The sequence below is a fragment of the Plectropomus leopardus genome, chromosome 10, assembly GCF_008729295.1.
Source record: "Plectropomus leopardus isolate mb chromosome 10, YSFRI_Pleo_2.0, whole genome shotgun sequence".
Lineage (NCBI taxonomy): Eukaryota > Metazoa > Chordata > Actinopteri > Perciformes > Serranidae > Plectropomus > Plectropomus leopardus.
Window position 1 is genome coordinate 24,530,439 of NC_056472.1, and position 19,362 is coordinate 24,549,800.

The following is a 19,362-nucleotide window of genomic DNA, read 5'->3' on the forward strand; positions in this document are numbered from 1 at the left end:
ACACACAAGACACATGTGGTTAAAATGTAAATCATAAATTGTAACAAATCACAAACAAACTGACTTTGTTTGGGGACAGAGGTGAGGAACATGGGGATGTCTGGGTTCTGTTACAGAAACCTCTTTCATAAACACCACTGACATTTGTAATGTAAATAACGCACAGTAAAATCCAGATTTAAAAACAAGCATCAGCAATCCCAGATTGAGCTATGGGTAAGAAAAAGTTTTCTTTGCTGCATATTCTTTTATTAGTGGCAAAAATGATAACACTATATTGGCTCAAAACTCTGCTCCCCTCCCTCCCTCAATGGCAAACAAAAGGTTAATGAAGGTCTCAGTGGGAAAATAACTGCAAAACTTCATGTTCAGATGGACAGGTTTCTGATTTTATGGGCCCCTGTAATTATGTAACTTTATGTTACTGTACTGTACTTTTTTTCTTGAAGCACCTACATAGAAGCACATATCGCCACGATTTATAATTTGTGACTAGTTCTTTTTTCTTTTCCTTTCTATTGTCCGAGAAAAAAACAACGTATTATTCAACTTTGAATAAACATTTTGTTAAAAAAAAAAGAACAGAGCCTCTCTCAACAGAACATTGTGTTTCACTCTATACATACAGTATAAAGAGATTAAGGTAACGATTTTAAAAAGGTGATCTGGACGAGACAATGGACCCCATATCTGTGAAAAGGACTGGTATAATATTGTATGTGGCAAAGAAATGCATCTTGTTGAACTGGAGCCACCAAAAAACACCAACATTCAGTCTGTTTAAACAAATTCTAAGTGTAGACAAGTTGGACATATTTCTGTAAAAATGGGAACCTTTTATGAGCCTCTTACCACAACCTAGCTGACTAGACTTCTATCTGATTCTGTATAGAAAGAAGACATATATTTTGTGACCACAGCTGATTTATTTATGTATGTTTCTTTTTTTATTTTGTCATTTTACTTTATTTATTTACTCATTTATTTTTTAAATAGTTTACTCATTTATTTAGTTGCCCTTATAATTCTTTTGTCCAATTATACTCATATAATACTTAATGGAAATGCTATTTTTTGTACTATCTTTTTAATTTTTGTCAAATGTTAAATGCTGAAAATAATAAAGACATAATTATAATAAGACAATCTGATATATGTTGTTGTTAATTTAATATTTCTGTCTCTTAGTATCTTATTTCTGTCTCTTGATTGTAATTTAATTGTTATTTACGACATCTATTGCATGTCTGTCCGTTCTGCAAGAGGGATCTCTCCTCAGTCGCTCTTCCTGAGGTTTCTACCACTGTTTTTCCTGTTACAGGGTTTTTTGGGGGGAGTTTTTCCTTAGACGATTTGAGGGTCTAAGGGCAGAGGGATGTCGTATGCCTCTTAGGTAAACTGTGTTTTGTGATACTGGGCTTCATAAATAAAACTGACTTGATTTGACTAGTGGCATAAAGGGCATAATGTCCCATGAGCCCTGGACCACCATGGGTTAAAGTTACACTATCCTGTAATTGGTGCTTTATTTTCACCTTAAAATGGAACTTGTGAGCTTGTGTTTATAACATGGGACGCCTCGTACACAATACGTTTGTTATTCCAGTGGTGAAGTTGTGAGAACACCACTGCGAGGCAACATCTTTATGTGGAGTCTTTGGCTGCTTCCTTTTCATAAAGGGTCACAAGTGATGACTGAGAAGGATTATTTTTGTATGAGTCTATACATCCTTTTTATTGTTTCCGTTGTTGTTGTTGCCTGGTCTATTTCTTTGTATTATTTTATTGTCATTATGCTTCCTGCATCTTGCATTATTTGTCCTCTGCTTTTAATTTTATTCTAACTCTACCCCAGTTTCTTCTCACTTGTGTACAATATGTCTGTTTGGCTTTCCGTTGTATCGCCATCTGTGCATCCCATTTCTGCTTTGCTTTGTTTATCCAGGCACTTTGTAAACTCTGCTTTTAAAGGTGCTATAAAAATGAAGTTATTATTATCATTATTCACGCATATGGAAGAAACCAAGAATAAGATTAATATTTTCAAAGAGACCGATGAAATACTTAACGAGCGATTGCACTGAGTTACAGAAGCTAGTGGAACAGAGGCTAGTGACATTGTGACTTCTGCCCTCTGAGGTTAAACACGAGCTGCCAAGGTCAACATCCCGACATTCAGGTCAATGTAGTGAACAGCAGCCCAAGTTTGACTTTGATCATTTCTCATTTTAGACACTGTGATGTCAAAGCGGGAGAACATTTGGGAATGATTGAGTATTGTTATTCCACACAGAAAGACAACCAAAGAAAATAAAGCGGGACGTTTTGATCTAAATTTGTCCATGGTCCTGTCTTGTCTTCCCTCGTTAGCAGACAGCATTAAGCAGGCGGTTATGCAAGCAAAACAACAAAGACCCCCGGATGAGCTCATAAAACCAATAATCTCAAATCATAATCTCATAAACAGAGAGCATTTATTTATCGTAAGGGAGTAAGAAGTCATATTTTTTTCCTAACTCTGTGGCCACTAAAAGCTAATGTGAATGACATCAGTTTGTGAGCTCAGTGGATAAGTGAGCAGCTTCTTCCTAGTCCAGGAAGGACGTATCTGTTGCTCGCTATAAGCTGAGAGGTTAACGGGCCAGAGGAGGTTTCCCTGCAACATTGGTCCCCTCAGATGAACTCTTTGTTCCCACTTGCCCCTGACGTCTCTGCTGACAGAAGGTCTGGAACAAGACAGCTGAGATCATGTTTTTCACGCTCATGATTTAGCAGTTCCAGCGCAGTTATAAATAATGTCATGCAGGGAACGCTCCATTACACCCATTTAATAGCGACACGACATAATTGGAAAAGAGAAAACTAATATTCATTTTGCATTTTTTTAATGTCAGTGGGGACAAATGCCTCATCACATCAAAGGTTTCTTTTTACACAGACTGTCTCAGCCTATTATACCGTAGGTCGAGTGTTTGTACAACACAACAACAATCACCAAAGCAGAGTGATAACCTTTGCCAAACATCCAACTGATACGTGCTGATAAATAGCCAACTGGTTAGTGCGGCTGCCAAAGGACCTGGTCTGAATCTACCCTGATTAAAGAGAGATGACAGTAAGAGCGCTGTTTTTGACTTTAAGCCTCACTCTGTTAGAGGCTCAGGTTTTATCTGAAAACGTGTCTTCCTACATGTAAATCTAGAATATTAAAGGTGGGAGTGCAGCTATTGGCATTTTCAGATCAAACATTTCTGGGGACTCCCTGAGAGAAACTGTCCACTGGGGAGCTCCCCCAAAAACTACATACCTTTAAGGGCTGTTTGTGTTTTTGTTTTGCATAATGGCCTACATTTCGATGAAAAAAAAAATCCTTTAAAACGACATTTTAAGAACTACGATCATTCCTAGTTCTTGCGGCGCAGACACAATAAAAAGGGGGGCGGTTTCTTCAAACTATGTAAAGTTCTTCAAGTCTAAAAATGACTCATGAGTCCTTTGTACCTCGGGTCCTATGTTCCTCAGCTCAATATCCTCTTAACACGACACATTTAGGAGACCTTTCTGAGGGTTTTATGTTCTCCGCAATGTTTTGGCTATATGTCGAAATAGTTGAAATAGTTAACTAAAGCAAATGGTTGAATTGTTTAAAATAGTTAGCTAAAAGTTGCTTGTGTGGACAAAGTTGTTCATTTTGCAAAAGCAAGGTATTAATTACAGAAACCCAAATAAATAAATGGTAATACAGCTATAATTAAAGGATACACAGTGAAACATCTAAATAATAAAAATCTGAAATAGTTAGAAATAATCAGTTAGAGCACTTGCAACCTCAACACTGACAGTTCAGTTGAATGCAAATATATATATATATATATATATATATATATATATATATATATATATATATATATATAAACCTTTACATGATTAATAGTGTTAAACGCCATCCGGTTTAAAGTCAAATCATTTTAACATCTTTTAAACATGGTGATGTTGATGAAGGGATACTGCTTGAGGTTATTTGTAAGGGCCTGCAGGCGTACGTCACAAAAAATATGTTGGGAATCACTCTGAAAAAGTATAACTGCATTAATCTGCCTTTTCTCACTGTGATAGTCAGGAAGGAATTCTCCTAAATGGAGGGGGAAAAAAGAAATGAAAAGCTCTTTTCATTACAGTGCCATAGGACCTTAAGTGTTTCCCCTGCAGACCACCTTGGACAGCTCTGTATCGCGGCTAATGGCATCCCACTCATCACACAGGCATGCACACACACACACACACACACACACTTCCCAACAGAATAACTGCTCATCCCAGAACATCTGCGCGGGTATAAATCACGCTCAGAAAGAGGTTACCTCACAAACCACCAGACCTCAGAGTGACAGAGAGAGAAGCCCTTGGCAGCGACCGCCAAGCAAGAGAAAAGAATTTAACTCTAACAAACTGCAATACATCATTTTTTTAATTGCCAGAACACTGAAACTATGCTTCAAGTGGGGATTTGGGATTGAGAAGCAGAGGCAGGCTGAAAAATGGGGTGATGCGAGGGCAAACTGAAATCAACACCCCATTATGCTGAATGTATCTCCAGAGGTCTGCATGGCTGTGTAGATGTTAATCTGTCTGCTTTGGACACTGCTATACTGCCATGAATTACACTGTATGGTGCACAACAGGAAGTCCAAATATTCTACTTTGCTGGGAATTGGCTAAGGCTTGTTTGTACTTTGTACATATTTTTGGGGCCAGAATTCATAAAACTAATACTTAAGAATGCCCTAATAAGCTGACATGAATAAAAAGGTTTACACTGAAAATGTAGACTAAGACAAATTTATCGAGCAACTACCCCTTCCTTATTATTGTAACAAACAAGGAATACATTTTTGATTGCTAAAAACTATGACTAAATCACACGTATGCTCAGAGCCAAGCATTTACCCTCCATCTACCATATTTCTCACCCTTTCTAAAGAAAACGGCTCACTCATTTTTACTGCCGTTAGAAAATGTTAACATTTTGAGTTTCTGCAAACCACAAACGTTACATTTGCACATTGCATATGTGTTATGTCAACGTTTTAAAGTGACATATAAGTTGACTTTGTTGTCAAGAGGTGCAGGTGATGGTGGATGGCGTGACACCAAGTGAGACGCCTGTGAAGCTGAAGTGTGCTTGTTGACACCAACAAACAATGGGTTGTCTTTTAACATCTCATTGCTGTGATTCCATTGGCTTTTTAGGGTTCCAAAAATAGGTATTTTGTAGTGATTGGTCTCTGTTTTTTTAGCAATATTTTAGGCTCAAAACATGATTTTTTTTATTTATGATGTTTTTTAGAGAACTGTGTGTGTTCTTCCAGTGGCTTTTTGACTTCTAAACATGGGTGTTTCACAGCAACCCGTCGGTGTATTTCCGTCTGCTTTTTGGACACCAAATGTGGATGTTTTATAGTGACCCATCAGTGCATTTCCATCTGCTTTTTAGGCACAAAGTGTGGGTGTTTTGTAGCGATCCGTCTGTGCTTATCCAGCAGCTTTTTACACTCCAAACATGGGTATTTAGTAGCAATCCATCAGTGTTTTGCTATTGGAGATAGATCCACAGAAAGCAGATGTTTTTCGTCAGGATTGCTGCTTTTCCTGCCAGGATAGTGCCCTCCAACAAGGGTATTTTGAGAAAAAAAACATGATCTTTTTCCAACCATAAGCAAGTGCTTCTTGTGGCTAAACTTAACTACACTTAAACCACAGCATTGTTAAAACAAACAGCTTCAACATATTGGCTGCATAACAACGTGCAATTGTAACATATCCGTGGTTTGCTAAAAAGCAAAATGCCAACATTTTTTTCTTGCGATTAGGTTAATTTTTGTGCCAAATTTAATTTTATTTGTGTCAATAAACTTGCCTTAATTGTTGTTGTGGCCCCTCAGACACAGTGCATTGTACTGAAAAAAACATCATTTTATGATATTATGCCCTTAATAAGAAGCAGAAACATTCCTATTTACATCCAGCAGATAAGAGCAACATTAAAATTCACATGATGAACAGCAACTTGAAGAACTCTCCGTCTAGCTGATTTTTGATCTCCTTTAACCACTGAGGGAAAAATCTGGTTATAAGTGGGTGTTTAATAACGGGCAGATTTCGGCCTGTGGCAATCACGACCAGGCCAGTAGGCCTTGGGAAAATGCAAATGATGTCTTGCACGCGCCTATCAGCCAGTGAACTCCTGGTCACCCATTACATGGAATACACTACACTGCTGGTGAGGCACGTGGGCCGAAAACAGAGCAGTAATCCAGACACGTGCCTTTTCTGATTCTTTCTCCCTTGATCCGACTCGCTCTCCTCTTCCGTCCTTCTCCCGCTGACACCCACCCACATAAAAAAAACATACTGGAGACATTAATAGGCCACATCAGGCTGAGACAGAAAGTACATAGTTAGGAGGTATAAAAGGGAATGACCAGAGGGGGACTGGTGAGAAGGAGAAACAGGAGAAATGCTATTTTTGGGGATGAAAGTAAGGATAAAATGATATCAGTCCTTGGAAATGTGCTATTACTTGTTGCATATTACCTATTAAAGCTGATTTGCCTCCAGATATCATATTCAGTGACAAAAACCTTCCCAAACAGCTGGTTAGAGCAATAAAAAAAAAAAAATTTAAATAGGGTCACATTCAAAGGTGCCCACTGCCAAGAGCATTTTCATGTTGCAAAGGTACCGTGGATAAACTCCATCGTTTGTACGCAGTTTTTCACAGCCAGCTGGTGTGGGCTTTCTGTTCAGCAACTCCGTCATTTATCTGCTCATAAATCAGCAGACTTTTATAAGACACTTAACAAGAGTCTGTACAGACATGAGGGAATGAGCCGCAGGCTTATTGAGACATCAACAAACACCCCTCTCTTATCAGTTAAATTACATGCTGTTGTTGAAGAAGAGACAAGAGGACAAGAAAAATAATCATTTAATATGATGCAGTGGGGATTACCTAACATGTCTGTCCAAAAAGTGATGCAATCAAGTGTTTATTCAGTGTCCCATGTTAACTTATCTCCAATCATACTTGGAGCCTCTCCAAACTACACCGATTTCTTGACATACACGTCATGAAAAAAGACTAAAGTGTGTCCAAAATGTTTTTTAAATATAATAGTTTCAATGTCCTGATGATGTCCAGTATATATCGTGCAGTAAATTTATTTTTTATCAAGTTGAGATTGATGTAGCTGTCATCTGAGTGCAGACAAACAGACACATGGCCCTCTGGTGGTTACAGAGGATCAGACACAGCAAAACACAGCAAACTTTCACTTCCTGTAAGCTGTGAATAAATTCCACAACAAAAGCGTCTCTGAGTTTCTTTACAAACACAATTCAATTTGTAACTTTGTGCAGCTGCTTTTTACAATACAGCTGACGCCTACAAAACACAGTTGTTGCTAAAACAGCTGCTGTTTTAGAATAGAATAGAATAGAAATACTTTATCAATCCCGTGAGGGAAATTGTTTGGGGGTTTTTTTAGATAGCAGTGACTGAATTAAATATTTGTTAAAAACGGCAAAATAATGTAAACATATGTATATACAAAGGAAGGCACTTAACATAGAATAAAATAGAATAGAATAACAATAATAATAATAATAAGATACGTACAGTATGTACAAAGAACAAACAAACAAAATGCCTAAAAGATTAAAAAGAGCAATAACAAAAGAAAAAATGTGCAAATACACTTGTGAATATTGATATGCAGATGATTCATTTAGACTGTTTTGTAACTGTCTGACATCATAATGGAAAGGATCCCTACAGAGATGGATGTTTTTGATCCTTTGTGTTTAACCAGAAACAGCCCCTACATCACTTTTGCCAAAGCCACCAGACTCCGTTTAAATATACAGTAATGCTAGTGTGTAAAGAGCCAGCATGTTTTCACAACTAACTAGGTGAATTAAGGATTTGTTTCAACCAAACCAGAGGTGGTGATTGTTGTAACAGTGGATAGTAGGGTGAGCAATATGGAGAAAATCAAATATCACAATATTTTTGACCAAAGGCCTCGATATCGATATTGTGACAATATTATAGGGTTGACTATTGGTGCTTTCACAAAATATTTACACAATGTGATTTTTGATAAAAAGTCATCAGTGATGTGGATATAATGATTATGTGGGTAAAGGCAAATAATGAAACAGCTAGAACAGTATACTAAGCTCAGAAAATGACATCACTTCACTGCCAAACAGCCCTTAAAACCAGCAACGAAAACACTTATAATATTCAAAATCTAAGATGATATCTAGTCTCATCACCATATCGATATAATATCCATTGCCCAGCTCGCGTGAAGAGATGAACCAAGATGGGTTTGAATGAAGTGTGTTTTATGTTGATGCAATTGTTTATTTGAATGGAGTCTGGTGGGTTTGGCGAAAGCAATTTTAAAAACTGTTTCTGGTTGAACAGGAATGATCTTACACTTTAAAAAAGGTCTATCTCTTTTGGGATTCTTTCTATAATGTTGTCAGACACTTAGAATAATAATCTGAGCTCATTCAGTGGATGTAAATTGACTCTGAGAGCATGCTTCAAGTGGTTACATCGCAATCTGTTTTGCAGCTGCTGGCTATAGTTGTTGTGTTATTTCAATTTTGCCATGTGGAACACTTTGAGCTGCATGTTTTATATAAATAAAGTTGTGTTGGAGCAATTTTGTTTCCTACATTAGTCATTGAAAAACAAGAAATGTGGGAAAAACGGCCCATATTGAAAAATAGAGAAGTTACTCTTTAAAATAACTGTTAGTTGTGGCTGTAATCCTTTTTATTAAAATCAAAGTGATCACTATTTCAGTAAGAGAGCGAAGATTGTCCTGCATTTATGAGAGAAAACACCAGGCATTTTAGGGGGACTAAAGGGCGTTGAGGTTTGTTGTAGTAGGGGCACTACCACTCCCAAAACAGGGTCAGAGGAAAAGAAAAAAATCTTTTCAGAAAAAACAGTTAAATTTGTAATTATTATTGCTCATAGTGCTGTGAGGTCTTTGAGACCCTAAACAATCATGTAAATATTCACTGAACACATGGATTTTTCCAGAGACTGGTTGTAAACAATTGTCATAAATTACACACCCAATAACATAGCAACAACTTGTGCAGAAATCTGAAGCTTTAGGGAGATGCTTTTCCCACAAACATCAACCTACCTGGTCAGAAATATTCTCCACCAACAGGGACTCTGTTAGTCACTTCTCTACCCAAATTACCCTCCAGCATGAAAACATTACATGTCAGTCTGTCAGCATGCAATAGTCATTTCCTCCCTCACTTGGTGTTTTCCATTTTTCACCCACTGCCATGCACCACAGTGACGCTGACTTCATGCAGGTGAAAGATCCAAACTGAGCCATTTAGAGCCGACACACCCTCCTGCTCCATCATCATGGTGGTTTGATTTTCTAATATTAAATTTAATTAAATGACGCCATCACTGGCCACCAACACACCCGGTGACCTCACCAAACCACACCGAATACAATCCAAACCTCTGGAACAATGCTCGCACAAAACAAAAGAAACAGCAGCTGCATCCAATTTTTTTCTGCTTGCAGTCCAATGACACAATGTTCATAGTTGTACTATTTCACCAGACCAGTGCGATGTTTACACACAATGTCCTCTACTTGTGCACAAGCGTTAAATGATACAGCCACACCCTGGCATATGTGTACACGTGTGATGTAGGCTGATTACTGGTATACACTCTTTTAGAAACTCTCATGGCCACAGACGGGCCTATAATCCATACCCGCTGGGCCTAATCTGCTCTTCAGATTATCAGGGAGCAGCTAAACACCTGGTCCCACAGCATCCTGGAAGAGGCCAATAATATCAGTGACTCTGAGAGTAAGAGCACGTCACGTCCCACTGTGTTTGTTTTCTTGACAATGACAGGAGTGGTGTTGGAGGTATTCCCATCCTTAATTACAATCTCAAAACCACTGTGGAATTTACATGGTTAATACATTTTTAAAGGGATAGTTTGACTTTCTGAGAAATACTGTCTTTACTTGCTGAGAGTCAGCTGGATCAACATCACCCTCACATCTGTACAGTACATATGACGCTACAGCCAAGAGACAGTTTAAAGAAGTATGAAGGAGGACCTCACATAAAACTAGGCCATCTCTGCAGTAGAACGACACAAATACTTTTCAAACTGGTGCTACATGACCAGAGAAAAATGAGAAAAAGTGCTTTTGATCAAGAGGTAGAAAACCTACAACTACCAGAATGCTATGCTCCTGCTGGTGGGTGATTAATGTGGTATGTGAAACAATGGTGGCCGGCCGGGTCTCGTATCATAGTTTGTACATGATCTAAAACATGTTTCTGTAAAACACTGAGGCAAGAAATATAAAACTCAGTAACATAATCTTGATTTATATATGATCAGCACTGCCTAGTTTTACCGTTTGATATGATTTCGGCTGGCAACGGGCAATCACAGGCAATACGAAAATGTGGAATTACAGCCTGTAAATTCGAGTAACAGCCCCAAGAGCTGGCGAAATCCTCCAAATGACATTAATGAATGTCATTTGGAGGAGTTTGGTGACTCTTCAGCATCAGCACAATAAAAAAATAACACAAACTGTGGAAATAAATGATGTGTACAAAATATGTAGCTGGTCGAGGTGGAGCTACTGCTACTGGCAGTTTCACAGACTGATAATGTTTTTTTGCCGGCTACATGAAATCCTAATTTGAAAAATAACCACTACAACTAACTACAGCTGCTAGAAGTAACAAGTTGCATGAATTAGAAAGTACTTTAAACTTGTGCTAAAGTACAGTGCTTAACTCTGCATTTTATATAAAACATTTTATTTTTGTTCATGTTACAATTTGTTATTGGTAATTTACACAGCTGCACGGTATGATAACACTGTTAAAATGGTTAAACAGTTATCAGTATAAAAAGAATATGTTCAGATATTGAAACATTTGAGACACACATGATTTACATCCTACCACTGTTAATATCTTCAAAGTTATTTACATGACAAAACACTGTGTGGGGTGATTGGCCGTTTGTCCAGGTGGGAGATGGAGGACGTTGACAAAAACTGTATGCAGACACTAAAAAAAGCATGCATAGAAAAATACAACTAAATATGCAGTTTGCAAAAGGCATGACACTGTCACAAAACTCTGCTTCGCCTGTATAGACCTCTAAAATAAGCGCAAAGAATGTAATGTAAACAAGGAGCTAGGACATGATCTACGTGTCTGATTCTGACGGTCACACCGGCCGACAACAATCTAAAATCTACACTTCGTAATCAGCTGCAGCTGTGAGGGTCCACTCAGGGGACAAGAGGGATTAAGCAGAACAAGTCCAGAGAGGAACATGTGAGAAAACCAAAGAAAACACTGAAATTAGTCTGTCAGACGGTTTTTCAGATTGAGGAGCAGGATCACGGCCAAACAAGTAGTCACAGGGCAGATAATTTTTTTGTTGTTTTTTTTAAGAATTGCTGGTAACCTTTAGGTTTTTTGCAGCAGGAGACGCAGCTTGAAGTTGTCTCTCTGAAGAGCACATGTTGTTTATCAGCTTGCTTTTCCTGTTCTTTCAGTTGCATTACATATGACATCTGAAAGCAGACCATTTGATCAAATCCCTGGGACGCTTGGCCTGCAGCATTTTTCCACTGAAACGTGTTTTCACTTATTTCTGAATTTCAGAGCTATAGAGGGTTCATGCTCTCTGCCTTTCCTCCCATCACCACTGTTTTCACTTTGTCATGTCTACCACGCTGTACATTTACTAAATAAAAGCGTCTGATTGATGGAGCCGTTAAAAAGGCAGTAAAATCACCTGCCAGGAGAAAATAGCTGGGATAACGTTCAGATTGTGAAAGGCTGCTTTTACATTGACGAACAGCAATAGTATACACAGTAGCACTACATTTGGCCACCTTAAAGGAATAGTTTGACATTTTGGGAAAGCATGCACCTGTTTGGCTTAACTTAGCACAAAGACTGGAAACAGGTGGAAACAGCTAGCCTCGATCTGTCCAACACTTACTAAAGCCACCTACTACCACTTTTAGCTTTTTTGTTACCTTTGACAGAGTCAGGCTAGCTATTTTCACCCAATTCCAGTCTTTGTGTTAAGCTAAGCTAATGGCTGTGGCTTCATATTTAACGGACTGATATGAAAGTTCAATATTCTCATCTCAGTCTTCGGCAGAAAGGGAAAATGCTTAGCTTATTTCCCCAAAATGTTGAACTATTCATCCGCTGTACAATATTTTACAAAGAGTTGATCCACTGATGTTGATTATAAATTGTAAAAACGAGTCATAGAGACCACTAAGTTTTGAATTAAGATAGCACCATTGACTAAAAAAGAGCAACTTTCACACCTCTCTGAGAAAACCTAATAAGTACATTTCACATATTTTGATTATCTTAATATCTTAAAGGGAACCTATTATGCTATCTTAAGGTCCATACTTATATTTTGGGTTTCTACTAGAACATGTTTACGTGCTTTAATATTGAAAAAACACTTTATATTCCTCATATTGTCTGCGCTGATTGGTCAGCATTTCCAACGCTTAAGTATCTCAATGTCTCTGCACTGTCATTGCAGCTTGGGGAATGACTGTAACAAAGAGTAGCAGCAATTTCTCCCTTTAAAAATCAACAGTAAAACATCAAAACTGGACATGATCCAGAAAAAATACAATTCAAAATTTGGGAGATAATGACAACATTAGTAACCAAGACTACATGTTTCCATGGTTTTAGCATGTAGCTACATGTAGCAGTGTCCATGCAGCTGGGAAATGACTGTAACAGAGTATAGCTGCACTTTCTATCATAACCAATAAAAGCCTCTAAATCCAAATTTTACAACCTGGCTTCTTCTAGAAGGAAAATGATTGGAAATTAGGGAAAATTCATAACACAGGCAAGAAAGATTACATCTTTCCCTAAAGTTAGCATGTAGCTACATGTAGCAGTGTACTTGCAGCCAGAGAATGACTGTGTAAAGCAGCCCCATCTCGCCTTAAAAATCATGATTAAAACCTTCTAAACACAACCAAACGTGTTGGTGACTATGATCTGAAATTGTGGAGAAAGTAAAAAAAACGGCAACCAAAATTAACTGTTTCCCTGATGTTAGCATGATAATCTTAGGTTCTTGCAGTGGGGTAATGCCTGTGTTTAGCAGCACTTTCCTCCTTTCAAAATAACAAATAAAAGCTTTTAAACACAAATGGAAAGTTCCAGCAGGAATATGATTCTTAATTGTGGGGAGAAATGTACAACATCTGCAACCAAAGTTACATGTTTTCCTGATGTTAGCATGTAGCTACATGTAGTAGTGTACCTGCAGACGGGAGATGACTATAAAAGATTAGCCCAGCATTTTCTTCTCTGAGAAATTATCCCTTAAAGCTTCTAAGCATAACCTGAAATGTTTAACTGGAATATTATCCTAAAGTGGTGAGAAATTAACAACATCATGTAGCTACATGTAGCTATGTGTTTGCATCTGGGGAATAACTGTAACAGATTATAGCAGCACTTTGTACTATAAAAAATGCTAAACGAACATCTTCACAACCAGGGAGAAATGAAAAAGTTAGCATGTGAGAAATTAGCATATAGCAAAAACATTACGTAGCGGTGTAGGCTATGTAATGTAACCACTTGCAGTAGTGTACCCGGAGCAGATGGCCATATAAAAAAAAAAATCAGCTTTTCTTAAAAGTAAAAAATGCTGGAAACAGAAACATTGGAAACATTGCCTGAAGCCTGATGTTATTCCTGTGAGAGTTAGTTTTTGCTCACTGTTTTCATACGTTTATCTCGTTACTCGAAATTTTGGCCACGTTTAATATGAACATCCGACACTGTAAGAATACACATGTGACAGAAAACAATGAAAAGCATAATGAGTCCCTTCTAACTAGCAAACTAACAGTAGTACTATATACATATTCACAGTTTTAAGTTCTTCCCTTTAGGAATGGACATATATGACATGATGACACAAATCCGATTATTCCACTAAACAAAAGTACTACTGCAGACAGTATTGTGATGAATATTTCAAGTATTAGGATGCGGTCCAGTTTTCCCTAAATGGGAGACATTCAGTCGATGAGCAGCAAACACTTGATGTCACAACCAGCTCACTCAGTCAAGAGAAGGCACAAAGAAAAGAAGGAGGAAGAGCAGTCAACACCTCAGTGAGAGACAGAGTTGGTCGTTTGGTCGAGAAGATAAAGAGCAGCGTGCTGAAAGACAGTCCGTCTTAAGCAGTCCATGAGCCCAGAGTCTTGACAGGGAGCTTCACTTTTTTAATATAGAGGCATGTTTCTGTGCAGCAAGAAAAAGTGTGTCAGTATGCAGTGTGCACATTGTTTCTATGTATTAAGTGCATCTAACATACACACTAAATGCCATCATGTGTTTTAAGTTTTTTACAAATATAATATTTCACTTGTGTCTAAAATGATCGCAATTGCTCAAATAAAATTTGTCCTTACGCTTTTGAAAACACTTTTTTCTATTGTGATTTGTGAGGCTGCAATATGCAGTGGGCCCACCAGCGATCCAAACTTTTAAAGAAAAGCCGTTATTTGCTGTTGTAGGTGAGAAGATTTGGGAAAACAGCTAGTCTGGCTCTTTCCAAAAGTAACACATTTTTTGTGGTTTTGCAGGGGGTATGTGCTGAAATATTTCTTGATCTGGAGCAATGACTTCAACCACTCCTGGCCGAGAAAAACTCCAGCACATCACCCTTTAAAACAGCAAATTGTTGTTTTGTTTTTACATTTTGGTTTTTGTGCATCTTTAAAAACAATTTGTAATATGTTACTTTACAGATGCTGGTAACTCGATTTTGTTGCCCTTGAACAGAGACATGCTAGCTGTTCCCACCTGCTTCAAGTCTTTATGCTAAGCTAAACTTGCAAAGAGTCAGATGTCTGTATGCTAAATATGAAAGAGGGGAAACTGCCAGCCCGCCAGAATCTGTCGAAAGATAACAAACCCAAAAGTACCTCTAAAGGCAGGAGACGTAACATAGCAGTTTCCTCTGTTTTCAGGCTTTACTTTAAGCTAAGCTAACTGGTTTCTGTCTGCAGGTTAAGATATAACGTACAGATATAAGAGTGATGTCAATCTTCACATCTCAGTTTCAGGAAAGCAAATTAGTGTATTTCCCAAAAATGTGAACTATTCCTTTTAAGTTTCAAGTCACGCTAACTGTATGTAAATCATAAATCATAAGTCATATAATTTAATTGTTTAAATATCTAATAATAACCTATGTCTTATTGTCATAGTATATCTAGCTGGCTAGTGAGGTTTCACGAATCATTATATTAACATATATGTAATTGAATGCTCAGTGTATTTCTATCTTTTCTGTCGTGTATTTATATATATTTTAAAGTTGGGTGTTTAAAATTACAAGAGCTAAATCCATTTTGTCCTTAGTTCCAAATGCATTACATAATAATTTGTCCCCTTTCCCGAAACTGTTGATGTATTTTTTTATATCAGTGGTATTGATTGTAAGACCAGCGGTAAGACCATTTATATCTGCCACGATTTCCTTATTGAGAGGTTCATATTGACTTCTAAAAGTTTTGCTAAATCTTTGGGTACATGTAGTAACTTGTAATTGAAATAAAAAAACAGCTAAGAATCATAAATGAAGAAAAAATACCTTTTTGTTCACAGGAGAGATTCATGTATGCGCTGAGGAGCTCTCTCTGCGGGTATCAACGACGCTACAGCAGATAAAAACACAGACAAAAACATATTAGATTTCGACTTTCTAGTTTAATTAGTGTCATTATTTACTGCACAAAGAAGTGCCTACAACTACACTCTGGCTCATCTGGCATGAAGAATCTCCATGGCACAGAGAGCGGTGATCTACAGCCAGATACGACTTAAAAACAACCACCACTTTAACACACAGACACACTGCCATTGCCAGACTGCTGGCAGACGGAGGAATGTCTGCGTCTCCTAATGGTCCTGTCTCACTGTATCAGCTCCGGGCCTGATTGGTGAAGATTTCAGAATGATAAATCTGTTTCCACACTGGTTTGGCAAAGGCTTGAAATCTTCGTCTTCCTCCAGCTTTCACTAAACAAACTAATCCCTTTTTCATCACAATCTTGCCAGACTCCTGTATCTCAACCTCACTTCCCCTTTTCCCCTCACATCCTGGTGTGTTTGGCCCATGTGTTTATCTCATTGCAGTCTAAAAGGAAAAACATGAGAGGCACTCACGCTTGATGATGCCGTACGAAGTCTGCAAACTGCCGGTCCTTCGCGTAGAGCTCAATAATGCGTATCCTGTCTTGGATTTCCTGTAGAAACACATGTTATCAGTCGGGAGGGAGCATTACATCACAGGCAGATAAACAGTAAACTGAACAGGCTGCAGCTCAGTCAAAACGTGACATTTTACTCTCAGAAAACAAAAATGCTTTCCTATGTAAGAATAAATAATGCCAGCTGGTGATAGAGCAAGTTTACCACCTAAAATTTTCCAAGTCTTGAAGAAGCACATCTTCTACCTGCATTTCAGTACAACTGTATAAAGTTTTAGTTCTAAAATGAGTAAAGACATCTACATGAAGGACCTAGTGTACATCTATATTAGGTTGGTTAAATTTAAAACATCTTTATTCTCAAGGTCAGATGATTAAGCTACCTAGTATCATAGTTAAAATGAGCCCACCTACACCATTAAAGTCATGAATACATAAATGCATTAAAAATCATAATCTCTTCTCGTCTTTAAAAAAAAAGTGGTATATATGATGCTAAAATGGGCCAACTGCATATTGAGTTATTTTACTTTTGGTAATTTCTGTCTAAGTGACAAACGGAGAAAACAGTTTTGTGAAATTGGTCCAGCACTGGGAGAGACTGCCACAGTTGTAGCAGTGCAACAGGCTGCAACATTATCCCTGCGAGCAATTGTGCATCATCAGTTTATGTCCACTAAAAGTGCTTGTTTTTTCCTACTCACAGGTTCAGATTGTTATTATAAGTGTCTAACAACATTACGGAAAAGATCCTTTAGATAATTTAAACATTCTTTACCTTTTGCTTATCCAATCTGTTTTTTATTGTATTTAAACAAGTCTTGCTGAAAACAGCTAAATATATATGTTTGCCAGTCAACATTTTGCTGGATAGTGAGGATAATGGTGTAAAACAACAAGGCCCCCCATTCTACAACAGCAGTATTGAACACTGGTACATTACTCTTTATAGGGCCATATTACATGTACTGCCTTCTAAATCGTGCTCTCTACTGACTCCTGAAATTTTCAGTAGTTGCAACATTTACAACTTAGATTAATCAATCCCTTAAACATTGTTCAGTGAAATTGCTTTTAAAGGTTTTGCTCCCTCATCTTGGTGTCAGCTACAGAGTCACCTTAAACTTAATCTTAAACTAGACTATTTTTATTGTGAAGCACTTTAAGCTGCATCCCTCATTTGGAAGGTGCTTCAAAAATAAGGTTCATTATTACAATTTTTATGAAACTAGATTATATCATAAGCATGGGAGTCTGTAAAAAAACAGGATTAAGGACCATGACCATTGACCACTGAATGCACGTCTGCTAACTGATCACAGCTAACTCAATTGTTTGCTGTATAGTGGCTGTTTGTTTTAAGTCTGTCGCTTGTGTTTTGTATGGGAATTTTTTGCCCTGTTTGTTTAATCTTGCTGTTGTGTTGTTAGCCTGTCTTTTATGTGAAACTTTTTATGCTGCTGTCTTACATATGACTTACTTGAAAAGAGATTTTGAATTAAAGTGGAAATATTTCATGTAAAATAGAGGTTAAGTAAACTATAAAGCAGTGGGTAGCAGCCCACACTCACCTCCTTGGTGAGTTCACTGTTTTCATAGATGTGTCGTATCTCTTCGCTGCTGAAGTCAGTGGAGGCCTCGGCGCTGGCACTGCTGTACACAGGAGCTTCAGGGTAGCGGCGGTAGTAGTGGCTGTAGCCGGTGGTGGCCTCGCTCTCATACATGGGGTTGTACTTAGTCGCTCTCTCCAGAGACGGGAGACTTTCTGCATGCCTGCGGAGCAACGTAAAAAAGTCAGACGCAGCGCGGAGGCATGATGATAAACAAAGCCACACATCACATAGGAAACTGAGCTGCAGTGACTATGACTGATTAACCTTCATTAACCTTGGATAAGCCCTTTTAGTTACTGCCTGCATCCAGATGATCAAAAACCCTATTGTGTTGGGTGTTTAAGGCTTTTTGGAAATAGATCAGCACCATATCTGATCAGTTAACTGGCTTAGGTCAACAGTGTTTCTCCAAAGGCTGCTCTGGGAACCACGCCAGACACACACACACACACAGAGATAGATGGTAAACAGATACTTTGTGTGTCTTTGTGTCTGTAAAAGAAAGAAAAAAAAACAAAGGAAGGATTAAAGCTGGACAGGAGGAAATAGATACCAGCCCACAGAGAGACGGGTGGTCCTTCTGCTGTAAGTGAAGAGGAGTAAAGGGACAGTGCTGTGGATAATTTTGGCTGTGTCACTGGGGATACAGTCATGGGATGTCTCAACTTATTCAGTCCCCTAAAGAAAGTAACCAGACTCCTTTAATCTTAGAAGTATTACGTGGAGGGGAGAAAACTTCAAACAGACTGAATTTAAGCGTTTCTGTTCACTATCAAACAGTAATGTAAGCTTTGTTTATGTTCAGGAGTAAAGTTAACAGCTTTTGCCGGCTGATAAAAAAAGAATCTGACAGTTTAAGTCTTCACATGCTGTTCATTTTACTCAGCAGTGTGGTGTAGGTTATGTGTATCTGTGACTGTCACAGTCTTATATACTGTATATATTATATTTTGTTCCTGCTTGTTACGCAACTTAAACTAAACAGCATACTCAAACCCAGGACTGCATGTGTTTTTTGGATGCAAATTCATATGGGTGCATCTTTATATCCAACAAAAATATTCTGGCTCTCTTGTGCATTATTTTGTGCACATGTTAAATTCAGCCTGACATATTTGTTATCTTTGGAAACATTTAAGATCTCCACTAGAAACTGATGTACAGTCAGGGTACAAGCTACACGGGAGCCAGGGGGAGTTTGGCTCCTCGTATTATATCTTATTAGAAAACATGATTTGTGACAATTGTAGAGGGTCTCTAATATTTACATTATGTTATTTTTGCATGCATTTCTGTTTTTCTGTAGCTTCGTCCTCATGGATCATGTGTAGAATTAGGCTGTTATT

The 19,362-nt window shown here is 38.0% G+C and overlaps 1 protein-coding gene across 1 annotated transcript in view; it reads right to left on the bottom strand.

Moving 5' to 3' along the window:
- Positions 1–13,103: 13,103 nt before the first annotated feature.
- impg2a (interphotoreceptor matrix proteoglycan 2a) overlaps positions 13,104–19,362 on the bottom strand; it is a 34,788-nt gene continuing 28,529 nt past the window's right edge. The window contains exons 20-23 of the mRNA XM_042494777.1: positions 17,975–18,176; positions 16,360–16,439; positions 15,785–15,848; positions 13,104–14,427 (exon numbers count right to left, since the gene is read on the bottom strand). Of these exons, the coding sequence (XP_042350711.1) occupies positions 15,806–15,848; positions 16,360–16,439; positions 17,975–18,176 (325 nt within the window). The 3' untranslated portion in view covers positions 13,104–14,427; positions 15,785–15,805. The remainder of the gene's footprint in view (positions 14,428–15,784; positions 15,849–16,359; positions 16,440–17,974; positions 18,177–19,362) is intronic.